The sequence below is a fragment of the Gorilla gorilla genome, chromosome X, assembly GCF_029281585.2.
Source record: "Gorilla gorilla gorilla isolate KB3781 chromosome X, NHGRI_mGorGor1-v2.1_pri, whole genome shotgun sequence".
Taxonomy (NCBI): Eukaryota; Metazoa; Chordata; class Mammalia; order Primates; family Hominidae; genus Gorilla; species Gorilla gorilla.
Window position 1 is genome coordinate 144,120,089 of NC_073247.2, and position 20,522 is coordinate 144,140,610.

The 20,522-nt window shown below is 36.1% G+C and overlaps 1 protein-coding gene and 1 long non-coding RNA gene across 24 annotated transcripts in view; one reads left to right on the forward strand and one right to left on the reverse strand.

The window, feature by feature from the left end:
* The window catches only part of LOC129530043 (uncharacterized), a 228,964-nt gene that overhangs the window by 168,140 nt on the left and 40,302 nt on the right, over window positions 1–20,522 (forward strand). The gene's annotated exons all lie outside the window — the stretch shown is intronic.
* MBNL3 (muscleblind like splicing regulator 3) overlaps window positions 54–20,522 on the reverse strand; it is a 118,113-nt gene continuing 97,644 nt past the window's right edge. For 9 of the 23 annotated variants that reach the window (XM_063703035.1, XM_004064875.4, XM_063703038.1 and 6 more), the window contains 5 exons: window positions 19,236–19,472; window positions 15,069–15,219; window positions 13,064–13,099; window positions 10,579–10,673; window positions 54–7,713 (listed from right to left, as the gene is read on the reverse strand). In XM_063703035.1, coding sequence (XP_063559105.1) covers window positions 7,702–7,713; window positions 10,579–10,673; window positions 13,064–13,099; window positions 15,069–15,219; window positions 19,236–19,472 — 531 coding nt within the window. In that variant the 3' untranslated portion in view covers window positions 54–7,701. Of the gene's footprint in view, window positions 7,714–9,766; window positions 9,835–10,578; window positions 10,674–13,063; window positions 13,100–15,068; window positions 15,220–19,235; window positions 19,473–20,522 lie in introns of those variants that run through there. The other 14 variants (XM_063703033.1, XM_055376297.2, XM_055376289.2 and 11 more) reach the window with 3 other exon arrangements.

Sequence of the window (20,522 nt, forward strand, 5' to 3'; positions counted from 1 at the left end):
TCAAGTGAACTCCTAATGTGTGAATATGGATTCATAAAAAAAGACATAACCAAGAAGTTTATGCATTTTATTAGAAGAACAAAAAATAAACATAGAAGTAGCATACTAAAATGAGCTGCATAATGTGCACTTTTAAACATAAACAAGCACTACAGCACTATAACTTGAAAAAAATCAAAGCGTCTGCAGTTGAGGGAATGAGCTATTGCATTTTGGAGGAAAAATACTATGGGAAGAGTTGGTACTCATGAAATATTCTGGTCATTATTTAAATATGTTACACATGGCTAATAATTTTCTTATATATATTTTTAATCGCCATTTTCCACCCAAATTATGTGCCTCCATTTTTCACATTATTCCAAATTGTTGTTATATGAATGCACAAAGTTAGTCCTTTAAAAAAGAATATATTTAGGAAAATCCTTCAAAAGTTTTTTAATTTAAATCATTGTAATTTGGGAGCATGGGGACAAATGGCTCATTTTCTGTTAAAGCAGCAACAATAATATTAAAATATTATTAATATTATAATATTAAAATAATATTAAAATATTAATAAATAAGTTTATTTTGAAAAGGGCATTCATTCCCATAATCCAGTGATATGATGGTCATATCATTCTCTCAACTGCTAGACACAAAAGACATAGCAACAAAATAATTTGTTTCCATCACTAACAAATAGCATCTCTACACAGAAATAAAGCTCTGGAACCATGCAGTTTTATGACAGATAAATCTTTAGGTTGTGTGTTTTCAGAGAAAAAAGCACTGCTTAATAGTTAGGTTACTTTTAGGTCTTGTTACAGAGGTATTTTTTTAAAAACTAATATGATGTAGATGCCTAGCAAGGATTTTGCAATATCTGCAAAGAGCTGCGACTTATTTCATAGTCATACATTTTTTTTACATATACCATAATTGTGGATGGATTCTATTTAAAGATAAAATTTCTCTTCAATAATCCAGCTTTTGAGTATTAGTGATTCTCTTACAGGCAAGAACAAGTAGAAGGGCTGGAAACTGCACAAATTAGTCAAACTAAATACTTTCTTGAGGTTAGTAATAGAGGGCTTTTTTTGGGGGGGGGGCCTCAGTTACATCCATTTGTTTTACTTAATTCCCCAATTTGTCTTATTTATTGAAACACAGTCTCTATGTTGAAACTCCAGAGTATGACCCCGTGGCTGTCAGCATGCACACCATGCCATCTATTCATGGGGTATCTTTTGTGATGCTTCTACAGTTATTCCTACTAATTTATAGGTGATTTTTCCTGACTTAAAATGTCATATCTCTATTGACCTTAGAAAAATACATTCTTGAATCTGGCATATTCACAAAGAAATGTCCATATCAGTACATAGGTTAAATTGGGAAATTATGTTGGAGATAAGGCTGAAGTTGGAGTTCCTAACTACAGAATGAAGGAATGCTTACATTTTATATCAATGGAAATGCTGGTCAGATTGTCAGGCTGTTTGTTGTATGGCTAACTCTAAGTGATTATGGGCTGAGGGAAAAGAAAATTCTAGCCAACTGGCCCTGAGGTATTGGACAACTGTAAGGCTTGGATTGCTTTCTGGCTTTGGCTTATTTTTCTTTCTCTGTAAATGAGAACTATCAAAACGAGTAGCAATACCAACTCCACCAACCCCAGGATGGGCTCCTTCTCTAGGTACTACAAGTACCTGTGGTGATCAAATGCTTAACCTTTCTAACCTTGACCTCTTCTAGGCCTCATTGCCTGGGGGCAAAAAGAAAGTTAACTGGCTATCTATAGGTGGCGTGGGAGCTAAAATTGGCAGATGGTCAGATTGAAACATTGTCTTCCAGCTCCTGTGTTACGTAAGATTTTGGCTGGTTCTCTTCTGTTTAGTTAAAACAGTGGGAGGCTGAAGTGGCACAGTTAACTACTTTGTAATCTGGTAAAGGTAGGTCAGAAAACAGCTTCCACTGAACAGGTATAATGTAAATAAAGCCAGTTATAAAGTTGTGCCAGGAGCATTTTTTTTCCCTTTGTTGAAGGGAATGAACTGCCCTATGCTGGCCATCCTTAACTGTTAAATATCATCTTTCAATGGTTACCGATTTGGTTTTGGTTACTGGATCTTAAAGGAGGAACAGTGGTCAACATTAACAATTTGTCACTTAAATACCTATTAATTGATAAACATTTTAACTGACACATATATCAGCTGATCACTTTCTGTGAAAGATGAAATCTGATTCTATCATAACGGTAATATTTATCTTGTAATACATGAGGTATTTCACTGCTTACAACCACTGAAAAAGGAAAACTTGTTCTAGAAACTGCCTGGTGTGTGTGTGTGTGTGTGTGCGTGCGCACACGTGTGTGTGTGTTTATAGGGGGGATTAATTTAAAAAGCAAACAATCTTTGCTAATAATCTTGTTAAAAGATGAAGTTATTCTACTCTTGTTCAGTGCTGTTAGCTGAGGCTGACCTGTTACCTGTTACTAGCGTTCTCTTTTGGTGACCTGTAGCAAACTAGAAAGCCTCCATAACAGCAAAGCAACATTATGCTTTAGTTAAGTCTTAGAGCAAAAACACCCTCCTTTTCAAAGCCTTAGAAATAACTCTCTCTTACTAACTTATCCACTATTATCACAGACTTCTTACATTTAAAAAAAGCTCCAAGGATTGCTTTCATGGACTATGTACATAAGTGCAAAAAAGGTGTGTCTCACACATCCGCACCCTAACTGAGACAGTCAATTAACTGCAGCATATGTTTCTTAAACACTGTTAAGGGGTCATTCCACAGTATCTTTATGTATAGTTTTAAAAATATGAATTAATTTCAAAAGAGGCTTTAGTCATACATTAATCCTCATATAGCTATATTTGCTCATGTAATTCCAGAAAACAGAATTTTTGCAGCTACAGCTATGCCACTTGAATGGGATAATTTTGAATTAAGTTATAAAAAAAGTTAGGTAATGTATTAAAAATGCAATGATTGTGTTTTGAAGTCTAAATACTGTGGAATAACCCTATCCACACAACAAATTCTATAAACTATAAAGCCTGATTCTAGAATCCATGTGTTATAAACTTTTTCACAAAAAGTCACACAAGGACACAAATTCAGCTTTTATATATGGGCCTTTGGGATTAAAAAAGAACTCAACCATGTCTGTTTTCATAGTTTTGAGCTGTATTTTCTACAGGCTCATACTGTCACAAATCATCTATAGTTTACAAGTAAAATGTTCACATACACAAATGTCTAAAGGTAGCCATGTTGTAATTTTGTTGCCAAAGCAACAACTAAATATAATTAGATAACAATTATTATTTGTATATAAAGTTAAATTTGTTCTTAAATTGTGAACTGTAAAGGATAGTTTTGGACTATAATCTGTATCTTGTCATACTTCAGTGTCAGTTCAGAACCTAGCTAGGTGGGCAGAATCCATGCAGTAAAAGCTTAAACTTTCTTTAACTTTCCTTTGAAATTAAATTGATTAGTTACTTAGAGCTACAAAAAAGCAATAAAATGAAACTTTAAAGATGAACAATAAGAAAAATGAAAATATGGTACCAATTAGTGAGTTATATTTACAGTTTGATTAGGCTAGCAACTAAATTTACAAAAAAAGTTGTTATACTCTTGGACATGCTATTTATTCTAGTGCCTTCTACAGGCACTGGTTAAACAAGGCTACTGTCTTAGTGTATCTATTCATCAGAATTGGGAAATCAGATTTCCCTCATAAATTTTGCCTATTTCTGTTTCAACGTATGTGAAATGTATTTGAGAGAAAAATAATGAGGATTTCAGTTTCTAATCATTCTGTACCTCATAGCCTACCCTACAGACTAAAGGAACTCGGAAAACTTGTGGCTGCATTTTACCTAAGAGCATCCTTATCTATACTCTGCAAAGAGGGGGACAAAGAACCAAATAACATTTCAAGTAGCACATTAACTTTCTCTCTTATTTAATAAAATGTAATGTAAATGTCATTCCTTATTCAGATATCACTATGCTTATTGGTAATGCTACTTAAAACAGATTCAAGTTGCAAAGATTAATTTCATTCAGTTTCTGCTGATGGTAGGGAGGAGGTACTTGCTTTTTCCCAAATTGGAGAGCAGGTGAGCTGAGGCCCTCCCATTAGTGAACACCGCCTAGTGGTATAGGACAACACTTATGGCAAGATCAAAGTGCTTCAGGATGTTCAAAAACGGATGAAAAAAATTGATGGAGTAGAGAGAAGATGAGTTTCCACATCATGATTAACTACAAATTAAAGCCTCTGATCTAGAAAAGTGAAATGAAATGCCACAGCTGATTGTGGAATCATGCTCCAATTACAAAAGTAAATACTGTATTTAGATAGCAATTTTATGAATCCATTTATTTTAATCTTAATCCCTCTTTAAAATATACGTATGTTATGGTCACATAGTACTTTTTTAAAAAGTTGACACTACTAAAACCCTCTTAAAGATAACTTTTAGATTATTTTCTCTGTATACATGACCCGTTTTATCCAAGTTTCAGCACTCTTGCATATTTTTTGCAAAAGGCTGAGAAAAATGGACAAAAACAATAAATTTGGATAAATAGAGGCCCCTGTAAAATACAAAGCTTATAAAATGTTAACTAAGAATCATAAGTGATTAGAATTTTATATATACAATTCATCCAGTAAATTTTTGTTTAGAGTCACTGATTAGTTTTGTGACTTGTCTTTTTAAATGGAAATTTATAGTCTAATGACTTATCTTTCTTCTTTTCTTTTCTTGAATAAAGATAATTTGAATAAGTCATTGCACATCTAGTTTAAAGAGTGCTATCTTAAAATTGTATTTTTTTCTCAAAACTCTATTGAATTTGATCAAAACTTTAGGGCTTTGAGCTTTCTTTCTTTAAGTTCATTTAGAAAACAACTTTTAAAATGCCAACAATGTAGAAAATTGTGGCACCAAAAATACAATGGCCCTAAATACCCCTCACGGAACCTTTTACTTTAAAGTAAGTCATTGTTAATGTCTTCCAGTGCTTAACGCAACAAGAAAACAGCTGTACTCTAGGTCTGTTATCTATGGTTTATGTATATCTTTGCCCAAAGTTGAAAAAGTTAAGTGAGACAATTCACTGCATGCAGATGTCAAACTACACAAAAGTTCATTTTGCACAAAAAAGTTCTTGTCGCCTTTAAGGAATATATCCAGACTAGCTCAGGTGCATCCCTCCTGGATTCATGTAATCAGATCTGCCCTTCTGGAGAGGCACTGGCACGGATCATACAAAACTCAGTTCCATACATGATGAATTTCAAAAAGGCATACACTACTTTCTTCTATAGCAATGTTAAGATTTCAGAAACAGAAATTAACTGGTTCAGAGTCCATAGGTAAAGGTCAGGACAACTCTTGATCTCTAATTCCACGCAACATTGTCAACAGCTGACAATGACTCAATACAAGCAAGGCTGTTTAGAAAGCACTGTTGATCAGGATTTGGATGGATAATTAAGATCAACAGAGTATCAATTCCCAGAAAGCTAATTTTGCTCTCTTGTATTCTGAGCCAAATGGGTCTGCTTTGGAAGAGAGCATCAAATGTTCTGAAGCAAAAACAATGTGAAAAGGAGGAACAATGGGAAGCAGGAGATATTTCTGGGTCCCACAATAGCTAAGGTAGCCTTGGGCAAGTCATATGCCCCTGGATTCAGTTCCATCAACTATAAAAAGGATTTTGCTAATTCCATTGTTCTGTGATTCAAACACTTCTAGCCAGCTTAAGGTATCCTCAATCAGATTTGCTTTTTACTTGTCATTTTCATGAAGGAGAAAAACCATTATATATATATGTGTGTGTGTATATGATGGTTTTATACTTTCTGGTGGAAGAACACCTATTTACTAGAAAATATTAAATCTATTACTTGATGTAAAATGTCACGTGTTTCCACCACTGTATAATAACATTAATAAATGAGTAGAGTGGATGAGATATGTCACACACCACAGGAATTATTTGGTTGTAAAATTATTTCATAAATATTAGTAATGTGAACTCAGCTGAGCTCTGTGGAGTATAGCCACTCTGTCTCATTCAAAGGGTGATAAAACCCTCTCTATTGTCATTTTCAAACAAATATAAAGGCAAACGAATCCAAACAAGCATAAAAGAGGCTTGATTATGATGTGAGAGGGTCTGATGTTAAAGTTTGGGCAGGGGGACACTTGCCATATATCACAGGTGCTTTCTCCTTCACTGAACTGTTTAACAAAACGAAACTCAGTTGAACCGAAGCTAAAGACAACTACAACCATCTTTCCCAGTTCTTTTGAATAAATCAAGGAATAATTGTAAGTGCTTCCCTGTTCCCTGTCCTAGCCATTTCTCCAAGCCTGTACTCAGGCTCCCTCTGTGATCAACAGAGAAGACCGTCCATTTGGGGAGGAAAGTCCTCATTTGCAACCAATTCTCTTTCACCCTGACTGACTTTTGCTAGATTGCATCTTACTTGTTATTCAAAGAGTAGTCTAAAGAGCATGAGCCATTTGCATTTGGAAAATGGCATTTGTGTAAAAGGTGACATTGCCATGGTTTTACACACTTTCCTCCAGTACGTAAAAACTATCTCCATGCCCCCATCTCTCCGTTTGATTTATAACTTGTAATTAGCATATTTTTAAGCTCCCAAGTACCAGTTTCTCAGCTGAAGATGACAAATGGCTCAGTTTTAGACACTCAACTTAGGAGATAGGATTCTCAAGCCACACACACAAAAAATCTAATGAGCACTTTACATAATTTTTAGTATAAATGCTGAGAAATTCATTTAAAGGTAAAGTCTTATTTGCCAAGCTATTTAAGAAGAGTGAATTAGGGGTTAATGTTTTATGAAGTTCTCTGCTTTGTGCAGGTAATTATTTCTCTCTTTAAAAAATCTAGTAATTTGATTGTATTATGCAACATCAGATCTGCAGGTACAAATTATACACATGCATGTTAATGAGCAGGTTTTGTGCACATTCAAAAGTGAGGCGTTTTAAATGTCAGTCCCAAGAAACCTACAGAAATATTCTAAAGAAAGAGAGCATATTTGCATGAACCTGTCATGTTCTTAAGCACATATACTTCTGTTCCCCACTAATAACACTTTAGTTGAAATCAAACACCACACATATACAGCAAAACACTACAGTATGTAAAAACCTAACACAGCACAACACAATACAACACAAGAAATGGTACTGAATATATTTGTTACATCCTGAATCAACCCAATAGACTATCTTGTAAACAAAATAGTAAGGTAACACTTCAAAAACAGATGAACAATTTATCCACCAAGAATGTATATAGTAAGCCAAAAGCTCACTGTGGAAATACACTTAGCATGGTTATTAGAAAATCACAAAGAGTAATGTAACAAGTTACCAAATTTTATGGTCATGTTCTGCTTGATAATTCAAATAGGATGGATGGTAGTTACTAGTTTTCTATTCGTGTTGTTTTAACATCTCCATTGATTTTTAATGCTTTATTTTTTATTTGAATTTGCTGGCTGGCAGGTTTGCTTTGCTTAATACATTGACTGCAACACGCTTATTGTTGTGTTGGTAGAATAAGACATACGAGAATATATATAGAAAGGCCATATGGAGGTTTCCATGGAAAGATTCTGATACTCCATAACTCTGCTGTTCAGAATTTCAGCTGAAATGGAAAAAAAAGAAAGAAAGAAAGAGTGAGAAATATTGAAAGGTTATTGAACGAAGAGTCAGGAGAGTGTGGTGGGTTTTGTTCCAGTTCTGTCTGTTAACAGTGCCAAAATATCCCCAATCTGAATTTCAGATTGAAATGGGGCTTTTGAGGCCGGGCGCGGTGGCTCACGCCTGTAATCCCAGCACTTTGGGAGGCCGAGGCGGGTGGATCACGAGGTCAGGAGATCGAGACCATCCTGGCTAACACGGTGAAACCCCGTCTCTACTAAAAATACTAAAAAAAAATTAGCCGGGCGTGGTGGCGGGCACCTGTAGGCCCAGCTACTCGGGAGGCTGAGGCAGGAGAATGGCGTGAACCCAGGAGGCGGAGCTTGCAGTGAGCTGAGATCGCGCCACTGCACTCCAGCCTGGGCGACAGAGCGAGACTCCGTCTCAAAAAATAAAAATAAATAAAAATAAAAATAAAAAATAAAAAATAAAAATAAAAATGAAATGGGGCTTTTGAGAATGATCATGAAAGAACCATATATCTATGATAGTCTATGATACCCTTTGAGTGCTAATGTGGAGAACTGTCCTAACAGAGATGCAATCCAATGTTTAAGGCATTATCTATCTACTCAATGCCAATACTTTTTGTTGAACATACACCCATGTGTCCACCTTTCAACAGGCATGTACTGAGAAAACATGTTTGATACCGAACATTTTGAAATATGCAAATATTAAATACACTTTCAATTTTTCTCTGAATGTTTTAGAGCCATGCAGAAATAGCCTACCTGTGAAATCTGGGTATTGTATTGTACAAAATTACATTTTTGAACTTTAGAGGAATTTTTAGCACCTATTACATATTGAAGTGATTATGTTCTGTCAAATATCTCTACATTTCTAACAAAATCAAGCAAGAAGGAATCACTCTTCCCTAACATGCTCTGTTGGAAAGTTAATTTGACAACTTGTGGTTACCTTGACGTAAAGCAGCCCATGAAAGTTGGGCAAGTGTTGGCAAAACCTACATTATCATGTTTAGTGCTATTTCCAAGTTGCCACTATCCCAAATGACACCTCTGGAAACAATTACAATTTATAGCTCCTTCAGTTATCCCATGTGCTCAAAGGTGCCTTCTAAAATCCTTCCTTATGATTGAGGAGACCTATTTATTTAATGTCCAGTCGGCTATCTGCTCTGTCCAGAACACTTAGTGTTCTAAGCCCGTGTGTCCTCAGCAGGAAAGAAGGGCTAGCTGGGGTCTGGGGAACTAGTCCACGAGGGAACAGAACTGCTGCCTCCTTCAACCAAATGACACACTCCAGGTGTGAGAACTTCAAACTTTCGATGATGAAGGTATGCAATTCAGAGTTGGTACACTATTTTAGTAAGTCCCTAGAATTAATTAAAATACCTAGGAGTCTTAAGTGGCTTCAGAAGTCACATGTTCTTAAGTGAATGATTGCTTAAAAAAGTGTGTGCCATGATGGGCACCAGGCAAAGAGGAGATTGAGGGTGAAGGAGAAAAAAAAATCCCACAACAACAAAAATTTTAAAAAAGAGACATGATTGGAATGAAAATAATGACTCAGTTACTAAATTATGTCACTCAAAATTCAATACAATGTCACATGACAGGCATAGTGCTTACTGTATTTAACATAATCATATCAGTCAAATCCTGAAAATTCTTGTTTGATCTTCAAAAAAATAATGAAGCTATAAAATGGTTAAAGAATTACAACTCAAAAGTAATCTGTGCCTCTGGCTAACAAATCATATATTCCTTTAATAATAGGAAAACATTTAAGAATGTGTTAGCTCAATGAGAAAATACAGTACCAGCTGTCATTGCCATATAAAAAATATTGCATATTTGCACTCACATTTCAATTTGGAAAATTTATAATGTGTAAATCAAGCTCTACATCATAAGCAATGTCTATGAATGAAAATATTTACCAAAGCCTTTTAGAAGTGCAATTGTGTAAATAAAATATGTAGCCTATAAATATTATTTATATTAATACTGAAAGAAACTTACTGTTCTACTGGGAACTTCTACATCTGTGAAACAAACATGCTGCTATTCAGTTCATCTATTGATAATTGGGGTATCTATAGTAGTAAAAAAGATTTTAGATTAAAATAGTTTCTTGGGAGAATTCTGTTTATGTTGTTATATATGTGGATCTTTTAGTCTATAAGCATGGTTCCCATTTTAATAAGGCAAAATGGCCCTAATACTATACAATAATTATTGTATGTATCTCCTTATAATTTCAAGACTCCCCCCAAACTTATAATTTGCCTTGTGAACTCTGCCTAGAAATACCTAAAGCAAATAAAAATCAAAACAACAAGCACATCTAATGTCCATATGAGAAGGAACTTCTGATGTAATCACTGCGAAATGATAAGGATATCCATGTCTTGGAAAGAAATGTGATATTTTGTTTTCTCTCCAGTGGATCTGAAGGTAAAGGTGATGACTGTACTAAGCCAAAGTTTAAACACAATAATCAAAAATGGCAGTGAAATAAATTCTCTTGACCAATGAGGAAGCATTTAAGTAATATTAAGTATATACATTTGAGAATTGGTGTGTTACCAGTAATTAAATATAGAATATCAAGAGCAACATCTGGTAACCAATTAAAAATGAGCAAAACTCCTCTGATTCATCTTGGGATGAAAGCAAAGCACATATAGCATTCTAGAATATACACAAAAATAAATATTCTAAATGTGACAATGGCTTAAGAAACACATAAGAATCTCACCAATCCAAAAAGCATATACTGTGCATTACCAAAACATTGTAGTTATCTCGATCCGAACAGCTTAAGTAAATGGCCAAACCTGATTGCCTGTAGTTGGTGCAGCGAAGGGAACGCTGGTGGCAGGTGTTGTTGCTGCAGACACAGTGGTAGGTGTAGCACCGTGCATCATGGGCACTTTCAGTTGAAAACCATAGAAGCAACACACGGGAGGGTAGAGGATTTATGCAACCATGACATTTACGATGGAATGACGTGTGGTAGGTATCACAGCAACAAGCCATGTGACATCATAACGACGAATACATCAGGGTGTTCATGCAATCACAGTCAGTGCAAAGCAACACAGCATGGAAGGGGGGAAAATTAAAAAGAGAAAAGGGGAAAGCCAATTATAGTTACCAATATGGAAAATGGAACCATTCTCAACATTTAGTAAGTTTTTGAGCAGAATCCCATTGTAGTTTACTCAAAAGGCTAAATTTTCAGAAGGGGCTATAATGAATGCATATGAAAACAAAAATCCAATGTTACAAGGGCTATCTATCTGAAGCTAGTTAAGCAGACAAGTAACTGGACTGCGCATTCAAAATGGAATTAAGGAATCATAAATTGGAATTTAGGTTCACTGACTTATGGACATGAATGCCGTCACTAGATTTGCAGGCGCAAACAGACAGTTATATGTATACTTACCTGATCTGCATGCAAAGACATGGTAGGTAGACTGGTTGGTATGTGGTAGGGGGGCAGATATGAAGAATACAGTGGACTATGCATGCAGGTTTTTAAGTACACCTCTGGCAAACTCCTGGGAAACTCTGGCCATTTATCAAACAAATACATGGAGTACTTCACGGTAAATCTTGTCTTCACAGCAACTATTATAGCTACAATAGTTAGCAGCTGTGAAATCTCTTGCAGGATGTTTTATCTTTGCCTTTTCTAGTTTCTATCTCATTTAGAAAGCGTTTTGGGTGCTTTCTGATGTCTAGCTCATTTCAGAAAGCAAACCAGGGAATTAATGTGTGAATGGCAATGTGTGAATGGCAAGCATGCATATGTAATAATTTATCATGTCTACATCAATTAAATTCAGATTTTCTGAAAGTCTACAGAGAAAATGAATGGCCAGAGAAAAATTAACATGTGCAATGTCATAGAAACTGAAAATGTACCCCAAATGGTGATTAACAGAAACTCCATAGTTATCCCTTCCATTTATCTCTAGTTACCCATTACCCAGAGCCATCCCTGTTGTCTCATATGCCAATTCTAAAAACACTCTTGTTTTCCCTTTGGGAGTGCAGCAATTGTACAGGAAGCAGACCCACTAAACAATGCAGTTTGCATTCCTAAGCAAAGCTCTGAAGGTGAAAGGACAAGAGAGCATCTTCAAGAAAACTGTCACAAAACATGAAGGCAAAGACACATTTCTCAAACTTGCAGAAGTCTGTTCTAATTGTACACATTATGATTCAAAGGTATACATATTGTGCTCCTGTTGGTATTAATGGAAATGTTTATTAATTCCTACAGAAGACAGTCAAACCCTCAGTAACAGGGGCCTCACCTCCATTCCCAAGGTTCAGATCTCGCTATGTTAGTGAGTGCTGCTACTATGTGGTTGTCATTTTGAACTTTATTCTCAAGAAGCCTGTTAGTAGTGCTTTTGGGGCTCTGCATCTATTCTGGTCCACCAAGGTGACAAAGGTCAATTTGTTGCAAACTCTCAAAAGGGATGGGATGGCCTGGATTGATGTGAGACGGCAGAGTGGGACGGGTTGGGATCATTTCTCCTTGCATAGAACAGAGCTATTTTCTCCTGGTCTGTTCCTTGTGCCCATGAGGACCGTAGGAGCTGTGAACTCCCCATTCCTTTCTCATGCTCTTCAGTATTAGTGCTGTATAAAATGGTTTAGAGATGGCTATCATATTGTGTTAGTGGCTAACAAAAGGATCTGTGTGCAACTGCTTGTTAAAAATCACGTAACACTCAAAGAGTCATTTTGAAATGATTCTGTTGTGCCTAGCTTCAGTGCCAATGGTGCTTCAGGCTAGAACACTACAGGATTCATTACAGAACACTGCAGAATCCTCTGGCTTTGCTGAACTCATCCTCTCGCAACATAGGAACATTGAATGCTTTAAGTCGTATAGATAACTTTTTTAGGTGGGAATTGTTTCATTGTACTTTACAAGTTATACATTTTAAGTATTTTACAATTTTTAAATAATACATGCTAAGCAAAGAACAAAACTGCCCAGTCTGGCTAGTTTCAAATATTGTAAAAGAAACGATTTTTTAATATTTCAGTTGCTGTTGTTAGGGTAGAAATAGAGAAATGACAGGGCCAGTATTTGGCCACAGTGGCAACCAACTAGGACTTGAGAAAGTAGGACTATTTTGATGCTACAAAGACATAAAACAGAAAGCACCATGTTAAACCTTAACATACTCAGAAAATTTCCAGCCACATCTTTCAGTCATTCATCTTTCATAGTCACAACAGAAAAACACATTTTTTCAGATTAGAAAATGTTGATAATTTTTGTAGAAAACCTACCAATATTTGAAGCGGGTGCCATGCACAGTATTGGCCCTGTACACCATGCAGAAAAGCGTGGAAAGTAAAGAAAAGAGATATTTGATTATTAAGGATTTACTGATAGAAATACATTTTAACAGAAAGATTATTTATTTGCAATATCAATTACTCAGCACATGCAAGTCCAACAATCTCCCATGTTTACAATTACAGATTAGTTTTAAGGTCACAAACCCAGGTAATCAAAATAATTCTTGGATTCTTAGGTACAAAATGAGGTATAATTTTTCTTTAAAAGAATTAACTCACTTAAATTACATATTTATTGTGGACAAATACATCCTAAATAATTTTTATAATAAGAGAATTTTAATTTATTACACATATCATTTTCTAAATATGCTCCAGAATCTCGTATCTGGTGTCCGTGTTTCTATTTAGAGTATTAATCTGTTAACACTGTCTCCTCCACTGTCTCATAGTCAATAGGACTTGACTATGAATATATGGCAAAGAGGTTCCATTAAGAGAGACCTCTTAGCTGGACAGGCTTTTATGTTGCTACTAATTAAGGGAAAGGGAATTTTTCTGACATTTTTGCTTATGAAACTAGATTTTATGTTGGCCAAATCTGGCAAAAAATTCAAACTTGGAAACAAAGTAACTGTAGTATTAAGAAAAACTATGATGAACAGCATACATTTTATTATATTCAACCACCTTGACTAGACTTCCAGGGCTACTGAATTCATTCCACAGCTATAATACAAATTGGAAGTAGCCAAGGTAGAGTGATCTAATGTGTAGGTAAATTACCACAATTTTTGAAGAAAAAAATGCTAGGAATAAAGTCATGTCAACTCATACTGGTTTTCTCTTTTACTCTGTAGACATTATGTGTGTTTTTCTTAGGTTGGGAGAAAATATTTAAATTATTAGATATCAGTAGTTACTTATTATAAGGGATGTAAGAAAGTGCTGAAGAATTCCATATTTCCTCTCAGAAACTATCATATAAATGTATACAAATTGTATAATTTAAATGATGGCATGAAGGACTGCTGTGGCTAGTAACTAAAGACTGGTGTTTTATGGTACCTTTCAAAATTAATTAACTGATTAATTTACTAGTTAACCAATAAGTTTTCTCAAGTCCGGGTATTAACAAGGATTTCTAAATTATTTTTTAAAACATATGTTATTTTCATTTAAAAATAGTTTCCAATCTTGGGCATTTACCATTGTGTCAAAAAAAAAAAAAAAAAAAAGGAAAAAAAAAACCTGCTGTACTCTCAATGGTTAGAATTTTCAATTTATTCCTAAGAGACTATATGCTCATTCTTAAACTACTAAACCACTGGAAGAAAATTAGTTTCCCCCCAATATATAATATCTAATTGAACAAATTTCTGGCTTAACATTTTCTATTCAATTTCATGTAAAACAGGCTATTAAATACAGCTGAATGTAGGAGATAACAAAATATGCTGCAAAATGTCAGAAAATATAAACTGCTATGTATTTTATATTAACTGATTCAGGAGTTACAGGCTAAAACTATCTGTTTAATCTATATTATACTATATTATGCACTTAGGGTAGTTTTATTTTAACTACCTTTGGCATATCAAAGACATATTGACAACGCATTTCCATAATGTCGAAGCTGGGAGTTTTTGCCTTTTTTTTGACAGCACTCTACTGTCTGTGACAGTGATACCTAAGAGTCAAGGAATTAGTTTGAGACTGAACCAAGTGAATTAATCATAAGCAAAAACCAACAAATGCTAAAAAGAAAAATGTTGATACTTTTTCCTAGTTTGATTTCAAACCATGAATTTTCATGAATTATAGAAAAACAAGTAGTTCTAGATACTAGCAGATAAGCATAACTTCCTTGTTTTATTTTTAATCAAAATACATGTCGACAGTCCTCCTATACAAGCTCTTTGAAAGCTGTTTTGCATTGTATACATTCACAACATCACCAAACTCGCTGCAGTGCCTAGAGCTGTGTTCTCACCTGCAGGGATAAATGCCGGCTGTGGGAGCTGCAGGTTAGTCAGAGCCTGTTGGCAGTGGAAAACAGTGGGATTAAAGACCGGGGTGGCACCATTGGGCTTTTCCAGTGCTGATCTCTTTGGTATCAGTTGCAGTGTACCAGGCTGCAGGGCCTGTGGGGGGAGAGATGGTACTAGTACTAGAGAAAGTAACAAATGTACTCAAACCAAGCAAGCACCAGTCATATAAGGTATTTCCTGGGAATCCTCCGTAAGGGTATCCATTGGGCAAGACACTGGATAAGCAGTGGCCCCACAGCAAGGTAACCAAATGCAGAGATAAGGGGGTTCACAGCCGTGTACAGTGGCTCACGCCTGTAATCCCAGCACTTTGGGAGGCTGAGACCAGCAGATTGTTTGAGCTTAGGAGTTTGAGACCAGCCTGGGCAATATGGCAAAACCCCATCTCTGAAAAAATAGAAAAAGTAGCCAGGCATGGTGGTGCATGCCTGTGGTCCCAGCTACTTGGGAGGCTGAGGCAGGAGGATTGCTTGAGCCCAGGACGTCAAGACTGCAGTGAGCTGAGACCACACCACTGCACTCCAGCCTGAGTGACAGAGCAAGAGCCTGTGTCAAGAAAAAAAAAAAAAAAAAGGTAGTCCAACTACATGAGCAGTAGTGCAAAACAGAAAAAAATGCAAAAAAAAAAAAAAGGTTTTCAAATTCACTAATTTAGACCTCATTTGGGCAGGATATGACAGAAAGCTACTACAGTAAACAATCATTTATAATTAATATCTCAGGGATACTCATCTATGAATCTATAAAAATGAGATTAGCAGAAGCAACAGATATAGCAGGAAAGAGATTTCTGCCTGTTAAAACTCCAATACAGATCTAGGACATAAATGGCATATAGGTGATAAAACAGATGTTGGTATATCAGAGTCTGACACTGTCACCCCATAAAATAAAATCCAGTTTATACAAAGACTTCAGGTTCAAGTCCTATAATTATATATTTCCTAACTAACATGTAAGGAAAAAGCAAATGAATATTTCCTCCCCCACGACCTACCTCACGCAGGTACTATGTAGATAGTTAGCAAAATATATGCAGTTCTTATTTATAGAGGCTTGCTGTCCATTTCGGTATGTACCATTTGCTTTGTTAAGTTCTTGTAAGGTTTAATTCTAAAACCTATTAGCATTTTTAAACCATCCTTTCATGTCTACAGTTCTTTCAAAATCCCACTGTGCTTATAATACTCAGTGAAACTTGCCCCTGGATCAGATTCTTTGGAGAAGTTTAACATTACTTTACATTTTTTTTTTCTCAGCAAATTGCACGTTACTTAAAAAACATGTCCCAGCAACAACAATTAGGTATGCTCCAAATTCTTAAGGAAACAGGAATGCTTGTGTTGAGTAACTATCCTACCATGTGTCCAAAAGGGTAATGCCATGACCTCGTTCCTGTGGATAATAAAGGTCTCAAGGTATCTCTATTTTCTTTTGGGAACTCTACTGTCAGTGCACACACTGTGACAGATCTGCTTTTCATTCCACCTAAATAAAGAAAAGCATGCCAGAAGAGTGAGATAAAATAAACTGAGTAGCTTTAGAGATATAAAATTTCCAAATTTATCCCAGCAGACCATATGGCGAAGGTCAGGACTAAAATCATAAACCATAAAACAAAATCTATCATTTCGAATGCCTTTTATTACCATTGGGAGAAAATGGTTTTGCTGAACATTTTAACTAAGACAGAAGACCTACTTATCTGGTTGTTAAAAAGATTCCCCTTTGGTATAAACGGGGAGTGTCCCCTTCTCTTGAAAGTTGGCAGCATGGTATGATCATCAGAACCAGTTATGTTCCCTAGTAAACTACAAATTGGGGTGAAACCTAGATGAACATTCAACAGGTAGACGCTGGTAAGGTAGTACTGCTTGTTTATTTATGGCTGGGGTTTATCCTGATGGGTCAGTGCCCAGTTCCAATTGGGTGGTGATTGTACTATTAAGCTCATAAACCTGCCGAAGAGGTGTGAGACTGTGGATGAACTAAGTATCAACCCTTTATGTCTCTCTCTTTTTTTTTTTTTAAATACAAGCTGCTTTCTGTGAACTCAACCTGAGCTATATACATGAACAAGGTAATGTCTCTTTTATAAAGCATGTCCACTATGAATCCTTAAAAATATAAAAAGCTTGAATTTCTTCATGAAGCCCTCCTTTATTTAATCTTACCTCTATTAAATTCCTATGAGCCAACTTGATCTCACTGCTAAGACCCTGCTGTGATCAGTTACTTAAAAGGGAATTTTATATTGATATTCACAAGTAACAATTGAAGGCCTATAATATAATATTTAGCTCTCTACGTGGAAATTTGAGGCTGACTTGTAACCTATGCATTCTATCAAACACACTCAATCAGAAATGGACAGATGCATATGAAGCTATTTTCATAGCTTATAATTATCCCATTCAAAAGCATTTAAGACAAAAAGAATTTGGTAAAGTCTTTTTTAACATTCATTAACAGATTATGTTGTTCAGATCAAGGGAGAAAGTAAGTTTGTTCTACTTTGGTGCTCAGATCCTTCACGATGTAATGAGTTCAGTTCTGACAAAAAGTGGAGCCAGTCCAAAAATGGTACTGTGTCCTTGAAACCATAAACTACCAGGAAAAGTGGGAGAAATTTGCAGTATTTGGCTTAGACAGGAGACATGAGAGTCACTCTCACTTGGAATAGGGACTTCTTTTGTGAAGTTCCAGTTGCAGCAAGATAAATTTCAACTCAGTATGAGGAAAACCTTCTTAATAGGGATGTTTGAAAATAAGTGTCTCTCTGTTGTGAATAGGCAAAGTCTCTGTCATGGGAGTCCAAACTATGAATGTTTGTGAGGAGATTTAGCTCACAGTGCATCTCCTGGGCTTCAGGGTCATGTCAGTGCTTTTTCCACACCCAGGGAACATGAGGTTTCCTGTGGGTTTTGTCCTTTATTGGGGCTGTTATGCCTTATTACACAAGGAAAGGTCCAGGGAGAAAAAGAAAGACATAGCAAGCAGCACATCAAAACAATGGACAGCTGTGGCAAACTTAAGTCACGAGAATTCCTGGTTCTCAGTGATCACACTGCAGTGTTACACAAATATTTTTCCTGCTTCCTACCTTTCAGTATTACTAAGCAGCACTAACTGTTCCCCCAAAACTGGCTTTCTACAGCAGCTTAAAAGTCAGGACTCTGGGCTGCGCATGGTGGCTCATGCCTATAATCCCAGCACTTTGGGAGGTTGAGGCAGGAGGATCACCTGAGATCAGAAGTTCAAGACCAGCCTGGCCAACATGGTGAAACCCGGTCTCTATAAAAACTACAAAAATTAGCCAGAGGCAGTGGTGCACGCCTCTAGTCCCAGCTACTCAGGAGGCTAAGGCTAGAGAATTGCTTGAACCTGGGAGGCGGAGGTTACAGTGAGCTGAGATCACGCCACTGCACCCTAGCCTGGGCAACAGAGTGAGACTCCATCTCAAAACAAACAACAACAACAACAAAAAACACACAACCACCCCCACAAAACAAAACAAAACAAAACAACAACAACAACAACAACAACAACAAAACCCAAAGTCAGGCCTCTGCTCCCAACCACGTAGAAATTTCCCCCCAGACTAAGCAGGCTGCTGTCCTTGATACTATGCCTCTAGAGAGGAAAAGTGGCCTTAACCTTTAGGAAATTACAACCTACTTAATACCCTATCTTTTAAGTGCTGTGTTTTTGAAAGGCATTAAGGATGTCAGTAGCAAAGGGCCCATGAAAGTGGCTCACAGAGCAGAGGCAACTTTCTGCCTCTCTAGGATATTGAGGGTAGTGAAACTATAAAAGCACTCAAAAATAACTTACTGTTTAAATTATATAATTCACCCTTACTCTGAAAATGGGAGAAAGAGCACAGTAGGTTAAAAGCATTAGTAAGGCTTTTAAATAATTATCTTTAGAAAATCTTAGTAAATAAAGTAGAATAAATAGGTTCTTTCTTTTCCAGCTTATAACCTTGACTGTTCATACTAAGGTCCTCTCATGACCATCCATGAGTATGGTTACAGGATATTAGACAAATTGAGGAATATACAAAGCATTTACTCTGAAACAGGCCACAAGTGCAGGCCTTTTCTTACCATGGCAGAGGCAGCTGAATGGTTCATCTGGTGATGAGCTGCCTTGAGTCTGGCTTGCAAGTGTGCAGGAGGATGAAAGTACTTGCATTTCTCCCGCGAGCATCGACCTTTGATGTAATCCATGCAGATTGTCACAGTATTATCACTCGCTTCAATCATGGAAGCATCAGTAGGGTGAGCATAGCGGCAATCATTCTCCCCACGGGTACAATTTCCACGCTGAAATTCTCGGCAAACCTTAGAACACACACATGCACATACACACGCATCACACTGATGACTGGAAGCTGACTGGCTTTTATTTATTTTGCTAGTGAATGTAACAGTAATTATATATACGTTGAATATATTATGTGTGAACAAATCTAAAAAGATAAAGAATAATGTAAAGCCATATTCACTATGAGATATAAACAGACAGAACTTCTATTCCCAGAAAAAAATTCTATTCTCCCCAAAAGGAGGTTGTCCTTACATTGAAATAAAAATGTTTAAAAAAAGTATTACTGAAAACCAGTTTTAATTCTCCAGTTAATACACAGCCTTAAGCATAATTAGTGTTTTTTTAAGTCCAAGATGAGTCTTTATCACACCATAATGCACTGGTTTTCCAAAGTCAACTTGTGAACCATAACTGAGTTATATGTACAATCAGATTCTATTACAATACATTACTAGGCATTTAAGCGGCTGCAAATGGAGCTGACTTTGTAAGGAAAGACTAGTTATTTCAATGTACAAAGAATAACAATAGAAGAATGAAGGACTTCAATAAATCAAAAAGCTGTTTGAAATTTCTTTCAGATTTTCTTTTCTTAGGCATCGGGGGTATTTACTGCCTAGCACATCACTCTCAAAATGGAGAAAAAAGTTGAGGCACTATGAGACTAATTTACCTTCTGTGTTCATATAGCTTTACATTCTGCAATCGTAGACAGTTATATTGTCTACTTTTTTCCCACTTTGATTATTCTAGCAAGTAGAGACTCATTAACAAATATAGTAATCTGTTTCTGAAAGCTGGAGCCTAGGTAAAAGGAACATTCCCACAGAGGCTTCCTGTGCCATCGCACAGTCTATGGCTGGGTACACTTAACATTGTTTGACCTACCATACAGGTGAATCAATGCACTTTATAACAAGGTATGACTGCAGTACTAAAATGTTTAACAACCCTATAAGCTAAGAAATTTGGGTTCTCTTATTTAAAACACAATACACTGGGCTCTGAGAATACTGCTTTATGTGTAAGGTTAATATCTATTCTACAGGTATTTATATATATGT